The 13,287-nt window shown below is 34.5% G+C and overlaps 1 protein-coding gene across 1 annotated transcript in view; it reads left to right on the plus strand.

The window, feature by feature from the left end:
* Positions 1–13,287, plus strand: part of cdh8 (cadherin 8) — a 229,058-nt gene that overhangs the window by 184,950 nt on the left and 30,821 nt on the right. Inside the window, exon 7 of the mRNA XM_049471151.1 lies at positions 88–332. Coding sequence (XP_049327108.1) covers positions 88–332 — 245 coding nt within the window. The remainder of the gene's footprint in view (positions 1–87; positions 333–13,287) is intronic.

Consider the following 13,287-nt stretch of genomic DNA (forward strand, 5'->3'; position numbering starts at 1 on the left):
CACTGCTGGGCGCGTGTGTCCTTGCTGCCGTGGTCGTTAGTAACGATATTTATCTCTCTTTCTCTTTTTCTCCTTCGTTTCTCGCAGGCTTTGGATTTTGAGAGTAAAAAGAACTACAGTCTGACGGTGGTCGCCACCAACGTCCGCTCCTCCACCACCGGCACCCCCTTCATGGACCAAGCCACCGTCAAAGTCTCGGTGGAGGACGCAGACGAACCGCCCGTCTTCTCCAAGTCCACGTACGTGTTCGACGTCCACGAGAACGCGCCCATAAACACCGCCATCGGAACGGTCACGGCGCGGGACCAGGACGCCAGCCGGAGTCTCGTCAGGTAAAAATTTTACTGATTTACCGCTAATTACTGATGATCTGGGCATCACTTTAATGCCGTCATCCACGTAAGCATCAATCACGCAAGCATCAATCACTTGTTTGGGAAAGCAGTGATTGAAAGGTTTGGGAATAGAATAACTTGATTGGAGAACTCAGTTGCATAAAAAAAAAAAAAAAAAATATATATATATATATATATATATATATATATATAGTTATTTGTAATGTAATCTGCTCATCTTGAGTAAATTCCAATTTAAGTACCAATCAAAGCAGAGAAAATGACTTTTGGTCCCACTTTATAATAAGTATCCCTAAGTACTATGTAGTTACACAGTAACAATCCATGTAACTACAGTGTAACTACTGATGAAGTACACATTGTTACAGATTAACTACAGAGGAACAGGTTATGTAATTACACATGTGTATTAAGGTTAATTTTGACTTGTGTAAGTACACATGTGTACCAGGGTGAGTGTACTTACACATGTAATAGAGCAAGTGTACTTACACATGTGTAACAATGTGTGTGTACTCAATCAGACCTAATTACATACTAGACAATAGCTGTTGGATCTGTTTATACTCTACTTATCACACACACACCATTACATATATGTAAGTACACACACATTGTTACACATGTGTAAGTACACTTGCTCTATCACTTGTGTAAGTACACTCACCCTGGTACACATGTGTACTTACACAAGTCAAAATTAACCTTAATACACATGTGTAATTACATAACCTGTACCTCTGTAGTTAATCTGTAACAATGTGTACTTCATCAGTAGTTACGCTGTAGTTACATGGATTGTTACCGTGTAACTACATAGTACTTACGGACACTTATTATAAAGTGGGACCGGACTTTTATATGAATGATGAACAGAGATGTACTGAAGATGTTGCAACTAACAATTATTACTGAGAAACTGCAAACAAATTAAAGATAAACCTCCAACAAAATGAACATTTATTGAATGAATTAAGTTCTATTGAAATTACTCCCCAGAATAAAGTATCCCAAATGTAACTTTCAATATATTATAATCTAATCCTCTAAAATACATTATATAAAACAATACATAACACAAGTATTATCTAAAAGTATGGTGTTATAAATGTAATATCTGGATTAAAAGTTCAATATCTACAAAAAAATAATTTGATAATGATTCTAATGACAGACTCTACCTAATAAAGATGACTAAAAAAAGCAAATAGATATAGGTCTGGAAAAAAAAAGAGACCACTTCAGTTTCTGAATCAGTTTCTCTGATTTTGCTATTTATAGGTTAATGTTTGATTAAAATGAACATTCTTATTTTATTCTATAAACTACAGACAACATTTCTCCCAAATTCCAAATAAAAATATTGTAATTTAGAGCATTTATTTGTAGAGCTTTCAGACCTCAAATAATGCAAAGAAAACAAGTTCATATTCATAAAGTTTTAGGAGTTCAGAAATCAATATTTGGTGGAATAACCCCAGTTGGTTTTTAATCACAGTTTTTTTCTCATGCATCTTGACATCATGTTCTCCTCCTCCACCAGTCTTTGGATAACTTTATGCTGCTTTACTCCTGGTGCAAAAATTCAAGCAGTTCAGCTTGGTTTAATGGCTTGTCTATCTCTCTATACCCCTTTGCTTATGGGGTCCAATTCATTTGGCAGGATGGAAATGGCACATTTGGCACTATGGTAAAAGCCTTTGTTTGACCTATCTGTCTGTCTGTCTGTCTGTCTGTCTGTCTGTCTGTCTGTTTGTCTGTCTGTCTGTCTGTCTGAGGGGAGAGATAAAACCTTCTTGATCTCCAATAAAAGTCAACGTAAAAACCGTTTATTTTACCTAATATTGGATCATTTCTATTGGTCCATTCAACAGGAAACTTTGCTACATCTATCTATCTATCTATCTATCTATCTATCTATCTATCTATCTATCTATCTATCTATCTATCTATCTATCTATCTATCTATCTATCTATCTATCTATCTATCTATCTATCTACATACAGAATTAAGCTCTTATAAAATCAATGCCCTCAATGTAGTTTTTTATAACATTATTATCCAAAACGAAGGGTTAATAAAGTAATATGTGAAAATCTAATAAAATAAATATCAGTATCAAATAAAATATACAGTTAATTGTTGGTAGAATTAAATTTATCAGATAATATAGGCATGAGGAAAAGAAGAGGAGGAGGAGGAGGAGTTGAAAGAGGAGGAGGAGGAGGAGTTGAAAGAGGAGGAGGGCGGAGTGAAAGTGGGCACAGATCTCCCGCTTTACCTTCCCCGAATCATTTCACCCTGAAAATATCACAAGGGCACCTTGACTATAGGTTATACAGGCAATTTCTCTCTGTCCAGCCCAGCATTTCATTAATTCTCCAGCGGCTCGCCGGCTTCCAGCACAACACGCAACAGGCTGTGTAATTACAGCCCGGACTGGGAACGGGGAACTGGAGACCAATCCCAGATTCTTTTATTTCCTCTTTCTCTCTTGTTTTCCAAATGTCCCCAGAGTTCATCATCCTGAGTTTGCATCCTTATGATTGTTGTTTTTCTTGCTCATTACTCCTGTTCCCACATCCGAATCTGATTTAACCTTTAGTTATGTGGTGATATCTGGTGCTGCTTGTTATTTATTTATTTATTTTTATTTCGTGCATATTAAGTTGCATAGCTACAACATTGTTTATAGGTTACAATTCATATATACAATAGTTTATAATTTAAAGTTTTCTGTTTAGATCCCTATTATCTGATGTTGTGCTTTGTCATTTCTTTATTTTATTATGGTAGAAAATTACAAAAAAAGTCTTTTTGAATTAAAAATAAAATAAAGATCTCATTACAACTTTTTTTTTTAAATCAAATTAATGAAAATCAAATAAGTGAGAGTCATTTTTCAAAATATATATTGTAGCATTTCAAGTTTCAAAACATGACTAACCCCATAAACTATGTGATGATGGTATAGCACAATGGATAACACCACTACCTGCTAGTGAGTTACCACAGCAAGTTAGTAACACTACATTGCTCCATCTCTAATAGAAATAATAGTAATAAAGGTGCTACTAAATACAGTGTAATATTACAAACTGTTTTTATAGGATATTGTCATAAAGTATGATGTTATGTTTTAAATGTTGTTTCTCTACATATAACACTATAATTCATAGTATAACATTATTCATTAAATAATAATTATAGTTTTACATTACAAACTGCAGTGTAATATTGTAAACTATTGGGTGTTGTTACAAATTTACAAAACGCAGTGCAGTGTTGAAATATATAGTGTAACAGTACGAATAAAAATGTATTGTTACAAGTATGAAATTATGTGGCTGTGTAACTATCAGGTTTTGTTATAAAACTTAATGTACTTTCACTAAGTATAGCATCAGAAACCATAGTGTAACATTATATGGTAAGTAGATTTACAAGATGTATAAATATATAAAATACAACACCACAAATCAAATGTGTAACATTAGAAATTAGAATTTAATGATGAAACATAAAGTGTAATGTCGCAACCTGTGGTGTAACATTACTAATCATAGGGTGATGCTATACAGTGTGGCGCTACGTTACAAAATATGGGATATTGTTATAAACTAAATGCTACTAATGCTATTATGACAGAGTATCGTCATAAATTTAGAAAGAAAAATCTACGATAATGTTAGAAAGCAGAACACCACAAATGATTAATTTTAATGTTTTGACATAAATTGTAATGTTACAAAATATAATTTTTGGCAGTTAAGTAACTTTTTTTATTCATACATTGTGTATTGTTTCCTCTTTTTTTTCTAATTTTTACTTATTTCCTTCCAATTTACCTGGCCAAATTTTCCACCCATTCAGCTGCTACTCATCTGTATATCCTCCATTACTAATGATGCCACAACACCAGGAGGGTGAAGAGGACTAGCACATGCCTCCTCCGATACATGTGAAGCCATACATCAGCTTACAGATGCAGCCTTGTGCTGATCAACATCACCCTAGGAGTGATGAGGGAAAAGAGCGCCACTGTACTGTACTGAACCCACTCAGAAAGAGCAAGACCAATTGTGCTCTCTCAGGGCTCCGGGATTTGAACCAGCGATTGAATCATCCTGATTATAGTGGCGGCACATAGTATTCCGCTTTACCACTTTACCAGAGCCCTTGTTTTATCTTTTGACCTTTTGCAAGTAAAAAACGTTGTATTTGTTTCTCCCCTGGTTTGATTGGTCAGTAATAATGGGTATAAACTGACGGGTGTTGGTTCTGAGTGCAGAATGAAGGTCCTGGCGGGTCGCTCTGGGTTCTGGTTTCTGGTTCTGATGGTTAGATCTGAGATGCACTTCATTCTGCTGGAGAGAGTCTCTGAGAGAGACTTAAACTGCCATCATAAACGGCTGCATTGATCGTCTGCAGCGCTGATTGAGAGTCCGGGCAGGCTGCCTCCAGCGTAATCATATATTTTACTAGTTTTTTTTGTTTGCTTGTTTACCTTCTGTGCCTGGAAAGTAAAATAAACTCTGACAGCAGGAGAGTAGCACTGCGGTTCCTCACAGCATAGGACATTTCTATTGCAAGAAATGAACGAAAATATGGTCAAAATTTCAGATTCAGAATGGCTAGTCCTAATTTAGCTCTAAATACCCTTAAAGATACATTTACAACATTTACAAAAAAAAAGCTTGTTGAGTTTCAATGGAGGTCAGTGTAAAATAAAATAAAAAAATACAGTATGTACAGCTTTGGCAAAAAAAAAAAAATATATATATATATATAATAATAATAATAATAATAATAATATAAATAAATAAATAAGAGACCACTAAAAATGATTGGTTTCTTAGATTTAACCAAATTGAAAATCTGAAATATAATACATATAATACATACATAGATCTTATTTGTTTATTTTTAAAATACAAATTTTGGAAAAAATCACTAGAATGTGCAGCATAGCCGCCATTTAGCTAATTTTCATGTTTTTTTTTTTTTTTTTTTTTTTTTTTTCAAATTCTATGCTAAAAATGCATTCCTGTTACGTTCATTCCTGTTATTCAAAACATTCAAAAGTAACAGGAGTGAGTTCCAATAATATAAATGAGTGCCATTAACAGAAGTGATTCTTTTTTGTGTGTCATAAATATCAATTATTCGAACATGCAGTTAATCATTTCTTTCAAATAAAGACTTTCTTGAGAGAAAAAAATATATAAAAAAAAGATTAAAAAAAATAAGTTTGGAAGGAATGTTGGTGGAATTGCCCCAAAGTAAATTTTAAGAAACTTAAAGAGAAAATTATTCTTTATTTGTATATTCCATGCTGTCCAAACTTGATCTGCTTCATGGTTGTAGTTCTTTGATAGAAATAAAAACTAAACTCGAAGAATCTTAATGAGTATCAACAGTGCTAAAGATGGCATGTTTTAACAAGCATCACGTAGAAATCCGCTACTTTCCATTGCGTCCGTGCGCCGTTTTTATTCGTAAGATGAATTACTTCCATCCCGAAGCCATCAAGTAAATTATGTTTGGCAAAAAGCTTGATCAAGCCCGCTTCAGCATCAAGAAATACATTATCTTTCCCAATATTTCACAAAAGCAACGGCGTCCTTAAGTGAATTTCGAGACGCAAAGTGGCAAAGTCGCATCTTCCCTCCGGCTGCCAGGACGGATAATGTTATTTAAAGGTAAAAGGCACTTTGCAAATGGAAGAGCAGAAAAAAGGCCGGGTCCACACTAACACATCCTGCTGCCGTCAGTTCGCTCCCACAATAGATTACCTTGTGTACCTGAATCAAATCAATCTTTCTCTCTTTCGCTTCTCTCCCTCGCTCTCACCTCTTCCTCCCATCCTTCCTCTTCGTCCTTCGTCCATCTCCACAACAAGCCCACAGCTATACTTAATGCACCGGACCAGAAGACATTGCAGGTGGAATCAGAACGGAGTAATGCTGCATTTTTCTTTTTCTTTTTTTTTCTACGATTATTTTGCTCTGCACTATTAACCCTGCTGAGTGTGAGCACGTTCATGTTACACGCATTCTGTAACATGCAGGTTAGGTCAAAAATATAAAAAAAATACTTGAGCATCTTAAAAAATGTGAAAATCATTAAAAAAAGTTACTTTATTTTAGTAATTCAGTTCAAAATGTGAAACTCCCATATTATATAGACGTATTACACACACAGAGAAAGATCTATTTCAAGTTTTTTATTTTATTTTTTTTTTATTGTTGATGATTATGGCTTACAGCCAATGAAAACCCAAAAACCAGTGTCTCGAACCTAAAAAGTCCTGCTGGAAAATGAAATCCACATCTCCGTAAAAGTTGTCAGCAAAGGGAAGCATGAAGTGCTGAAAGATTTTGACTTTGGACTTGATAATAAAACACAGTGGATCAACACCAGCAGATGAGATGTCTCTTTATCCAAACCATCACTGATCATCAGTAAATTTTACATTTCATTTGTAAATCAAGGGAGCAGAGTCTGGAGGAAGAGTGGAGAGACACACAGTCCAAACTGCTCGAGGTCTAGTGTGAAGCTTCCACCAATCAGTGATGGTTTGGATAAAGAGACATGTCTGTCATCTGCTGCTGTTGATCCACTGTGTTTTATTATGAAGTCTAAAGTCAGTGCAGTTTTTTTTTTTCCCGCAAAATCTTACAGCACTTCATGCTTCCTTCCCTCTGCTGAAACTTTTATGGAGATGCAGATTTCATTTTCCAGCAGGAAATCTGTAACATTTTAAACCCAAAACTATTTCATTCATTTTTCCCATTGATTTTCTGGTGAATAAGTAAATTGTAAGTCATGATAAGTAAACAATGGTCTGTTAGGGTGAAAATGTATTCATTTATAAGATTTCACAAAAAAAAAGATGTGTATATTAGATTACGTTCGATTCAGCTTATTTTTTATGAAGAGATTAATGAGATGCATTTGGCACCTAATCAGAAAGGCAAAATAGTGAATGTATAAAACAATAATAATAACATGTAAATGAGCAAAATTGAGGTTTAAATTGCTCTGGAAACTCTTAGAGACCACTTACATTTTTTAAATGAAAAGATTCTCAGATTTTTCTATAGCTATGTGTATGAGCAAAATTAACATTGTCCACTATAATCAGGAGATTGCTGGTTCGAATCCTGGTCATGCAGCTTGCCGTCAGCTTCCAAAACCCTGGGAGAGGACAATAGGCCTTGCTCTCTCTGGGTGGTGAGGACGAATATAAGTGGTGAGGACAAAGCTGCAGAGTTACGTTATATTACAGAGTAACAGACGGTGGTATATACGGTATTTCACAGTCAGCGTATAGCAGGTATGAGCACAGCAGTTACTGAGGTAATAATACAGTCAGTTCAGCACTTGGACGGCTTTTTCTGTTGCTCACACCTCCCACTATAGAGCTGCAGTGTTGCATTCTACACCAGAATTATCAAATAAAAGAGAAGAATAGAGTCTCTCACACTTCAGCTAATGTGAAAAGAGATTCTGATTCAAATATGATGTTTCTATTAATCACTTCTAAAGTAGTGGTTCTTAGCCTAAAAGTGGTCATTTTTGTGGTTATTATTTACGTTTTTATGGATGATATATTGTCCTAGAAATAATATAATGGTGAACCATGATCATTTCATGCCTCTTAACAGAAAAGCAATAAACAAAGGAACTAAAAATACTGTAGATATAGGAACTAGATTCAATAGCGGGCAAGGAGTTACTGAAAAAACAAGGGGTATATATCAACAAGACCAGGTGTAGGTAATCAGAAGCTTGGCGAGTTTGAACGCCGTAGCGTCATGTGATTAGCAGCTTTGGTGTTAGTGCATTCTGGGAGTTGGAGTCTTTAGTGTGTGTATCAGAGATCATGGCAGGCAGACTGACAATGTCAGCACTGACAGCAATAATACAGTTATATCCTATTAAATGGCACTGAACTTTTGATTACGATAAACACTGGATTTGGAATTGAAACTACATGCAACTATTTAAAAAAAAATAACTAAAAACTAAAGAAACTAAATAAAACTACTGCTTTTAAACAGCCAGCATACAGAATGATACACATTAAATGTATCACCTTACTAAATAAACACAATCGCTAATATCAAGGTTGTGTCCATATACAGCTCTGGAAAAAAAAAAATAAAGAGACCACTTAAAAATTATGAGTTTCTTTGATTTTACCAAATTGAAAACCTCTGGAATATAATCAAGAGGAAGATAGATGATTACAAGCCATCAAACCAAACTGAACTGCTTGGTTATCCAAAAGCAGTGTGTAAGACTGGTGGAGGAGAACATGATGCCAAGATGCATGAAAACTGTGATTAAAAACCAACCAGGGTTATTCCACCAAATATTGATTTCTGAACTCTAAAAATTTGTTTTATTTGCATTATTTGATGTCTGAAAGCTCTGCGTCTTTTTATTATTATTATTTTAGCCATTTCTCATTTTCTGCAAATAAATGTTTTAAATGACAATATTTTTATTTGGAATTTGGAAGAAATGTTGTCTGTAGTGTATAGAATAAAAGGAGAATGTTCATTTTACTGAAACATTAAGCAATAAATAGCAAAAACAGAGAAACTGATTTAAAAAAAAAACTATTTTTTTTTCCAAAGCTGTTTTTTTTTTGTTGCTGTACAGCAAATCGATAAAGTAGTTATTGTGAGAAATGTATGACAAAAAGCATGTTTTTTTTTTTTTTTCTCTGGATGCATAAAACAATAGAAATGCTCTGAAATTATGTGGAAAGCTTTTTTGTCACATTATTTTATAGTATTTTGTCTTCTCTGTTTAAAAACTCACTGTTTCGGACACTGCTTATTTTTAAGTGGACAGTGACGATATGCACTTCATTCCTGCTTTTGATTTTGCTATTTCTGGTATTGAAAATCAGCTGAAGGTCCGAGTCCTCTCTCCGTATCCGTGTTTATCCAGCACGAATCTGATCAGCTGAGCTTGCCTAACCTCTCCTGACAGAAGTCCCTCCGGCCCTGGTTAGTGTCTTGTCACCTGACACGGAGCATATGCAACACAAGGTGACTGGTCTTGTTAGAGGTTGCTCCGAATTGATGTTCACCAGGAACGCCGTGCAGACTCGGCAGGCCATTTAATTTTTGTCATGTCCTCTCCATAACATTAGCATCTGCACAGTTGCTGAGTGCAGCCGATTGGACGGCGGCGTGGCGCTGGAATAAACTGTGCATCTGTGACCCTCCCCGCGGAATAACTGACCTAATAACAAAGAGGCAAATGGTGCACATCCACTTCCTATTCTGTTCCATTTCTTCAGCCGGAGAGAGAACCCAGATCACACAACTGCAAATTAAAGATTCTCCCTAAAAAATACAAATTAACTAATATATAACACTAGATTTTCACAGGGTTTGGGTTTGTCTGGTCTGGAACTCAAAAATAGGACTGTTTTCTGCTGACCAGAAGCATGTAAATGGCTCACTGAGTTCTCAATGTTCTATATAGAATCAATGCTAAAGAACGCTAAGCTGCGTCTGTGATAAAGAGCCTTTGTAAAGCTTCCATTTTATTATTATTATTTTTTATCATGGCCAATACTAAACTTTTAAGAATGAATTAATTAATAAAAAACAATGGTTATGTACATATAAGAAAACTACTACTACTACTACTACTACTACTACTACTACTACAGAACTACTATTACTACTACTATAAATACTCATGTTTCACAAGTATTACACAAAATCCCACTATAAGAATTACTTACTTACTTACTTACTATCACTACTACTACTTCCAGTACTATCAAACTACTATTACTACGATTATAAATACTTATGTTACTACTATTACAAAAAATACCACTACTATTATTATTATGTACTTCTTACTACAACTATGACTACTACTACTACTACTACTACTACTACTACTATTTTCAGTACTACAGAACTACTACTATTACTACTAATACTAAAACTACTAATAATGTTACTTCTAATTCCAGTACTACCAAACTACTATTACTACTATTATAAATACTTCTGTTACGACTAGTAATACACAAAATACCACTACTATTATTATGTACTTCTTACTACTGCTACTACTACTACTACTACTACTACTACCACCAGTAGTACTGACTTGCTATTACTATTACTTTAAATACTTATGTTAACACTAATAATACACAAAATACCACTATTATTATTATGTACTTCTTACTACTACTACTACTACAACTACTACTATTACTACTACTACTACTACTACTACTACTACCACCAGTAGTACTGACTTGCTATTACTATTACTTTAAATACTTATGTTACCACTAATATTACACAAAATACCACTTTTATTACATACTACATACATACATACAACTACATACATTCAACTACATACATACAACAACTGCTACTACTGCTAATACTTTTGTTATACTACTACAACAGCAATATATCTACTTCTAGTACCACTATTACTACCATTACTACTACTATTACTACAACTTCTTGAAGTACTACTATTTAGTACTGCTACATGAGTAACCTTAGTGCTGCTACTACTACTAATATTAATACTACTGCCACTAATACAATGTTCTTACTAGACTACTGCTGTTACTACTACTGATGCTAGTACTACTACTACTACTACTACTACTACTACTACTACTATTACAACAAATATTACTACTAATATATAATATATGCTTCTATTATATTTTATGCTGGTAAAATCTCTGTCCAGAATCCTTCTATTGATCATTTGAGAGCACAACACAACACTCTTGAAACTAATAGAGATATTTATAAATTTCTAATTTCCATTTCTTGATGATACATATTTTTTTTTCAGTCAATTTGTTTCTGATCTTTAAAAGGCGGATGATGAAGCGAGTGAGTGAGTGAGTGAGTGAGTGGCGGCGCGAGAGCATCTTTGTTATTAGACACACAAACATGTAAAAGCTTAGCGTGAGGAGCTGTTTGTTGATGTTAAGACTAATTAAGCATTTCATTTCATCTTTAAAGAGCTATTACTGCTTTTTCTGCTCTCGCGCAGACAGGAGCTCTCGCCAATCGCAAACCTTTAATGGCTGGGAGAAATTGTAGCCTAATCAGAAAGTCTATGCTTTACGCTTTGAAATCTGACCTTGAGTTCTGGCAATTAAGCGCAAGTGAGACGTAATTAGAGTGCGTGTTATCTTCTGTCACGATTAGGAAGCGAGAGTGGTATTTTAAAGCTGACATATGTTTATCTGGCGCCGGACCTAAACAAACATCCACTTCCTCCCCCTGCTTCCACACTGACGCTGCTTTTATTTATTTTTATTCTTCGCCTTTTACTTTATTGCCCACTTTAGTAAATGTCTTATGATTTTTTTTGTGCATTTTCTGACTGTCCAAAAATAGAGACGTTTAAACAGCTCATTACACTACTATTAGTACTATTACTACTACTACTATAACTACTACTGGTACTACGACTTCTATTTCTACAACAGCTACCTTTGTTGCACTTTCCCATCTTACTACTACTGCTACTACTACTACTACTAATATACTAAAACTACACAAACATATGATTCTGTTAGTACAATCATTACTAATACTTTTCTTACTACTACTGTAAATCTAAATGTACTACTTATACTACTACTACCTTTGCTGCATCTGATCATCCTACTATTACTACTACTTATATACTGCTACTATAACCAGTACTACTGTTTCCAATACTACTCTAAACTTAGTATACTATTTGTACTAATACATGAACTACCACACCTCCTCATCCTATTACTATTACTACTAATACTACACCTCCTTGTCCTAGTACTACACCTCCTCATACTTATACTATTACTAAACCTCCTCATCAAACTATTACTACTACTACTACTACTACTACTACTATGCCTCCTTGTCCTACTACTACTACTAAACAACTACTACACCTCCTCATACTAATACCACTACTTTACCTCCTCATCCTACCATTACTAACACTACTAAAACTCCTCCTCATACTACTGCTACTGCTACTACTACTACTACTACTACCTTTGCTGCATCTTCTCATCCTACTATAATACTACTACTTATACATTGCTACTATAACCAATACTGCTGCTTCTTCTACTACTATTATTACGATACTACTCTAAACTTAGTATACTATTTGTACTACTACATGGACTACTACACCTCCTCATCCTACTACTATTACTACTAATTCTACATATCCTACTACTACTACAACAACTACTACTACTACTACTACTCTCATTGTCCTACTAATCCTATAATGACTACTACACCTCCTCATCTTTCTACTTTTACTAATATTACACCTCCTCATCCTACTACTACTACTATGCTTCCATGTCCTACTACTACTAAACAACTAATACACCTCCTCATACTACTACTACTACACCTCCTCATCCTACTATTACTAATACTACTACAACTCATCATACTACTACTACTAATATACTAAAACTACATGAGCATATGCTTCTGTTAGTACAATCATTACTAATACTTTTCTTACTACTACTACTACTGTAAATCTACATTTCCTACTTACTTACTTACATACTAATACTACCGTACTGTAGTACTGCTGCTTCTTCTACTACTATTATTACCAACACTACTCTAAACTTAGTATACTATTTGTACTGCTACATGGACTACTACACCTCCTACTACTACTACTACATCTCCTTGTCCCACTACTACTAAACAACTACTACACCTCCTCATACTAATGCTACTACTACACCTCCTCATCCTACTATTACTAATACTACTATACCTTCTAATCCTATTACTACTACTACTACTACTACAACTAATGTTACTGTTACTACTACTTTAAATGTAAATCTACTACCACTAATACTAA

This window comes from Astyanax mexicanus, chromosome 23, assembly GCF_023375975.1.
Source record: "Astyanax mexicanus isolate ESR-SI-001 chromosome 23, AstMex3_surface, whole genome shotgun sequence".
In the NCBI taxonomy this organism is placed as follows: Eukaryota; Metazoa; Chordata; class Actinopteri; order Characiformes; family Acestrorhamphidae; genus Astyanax; species Astyanax mexicanus.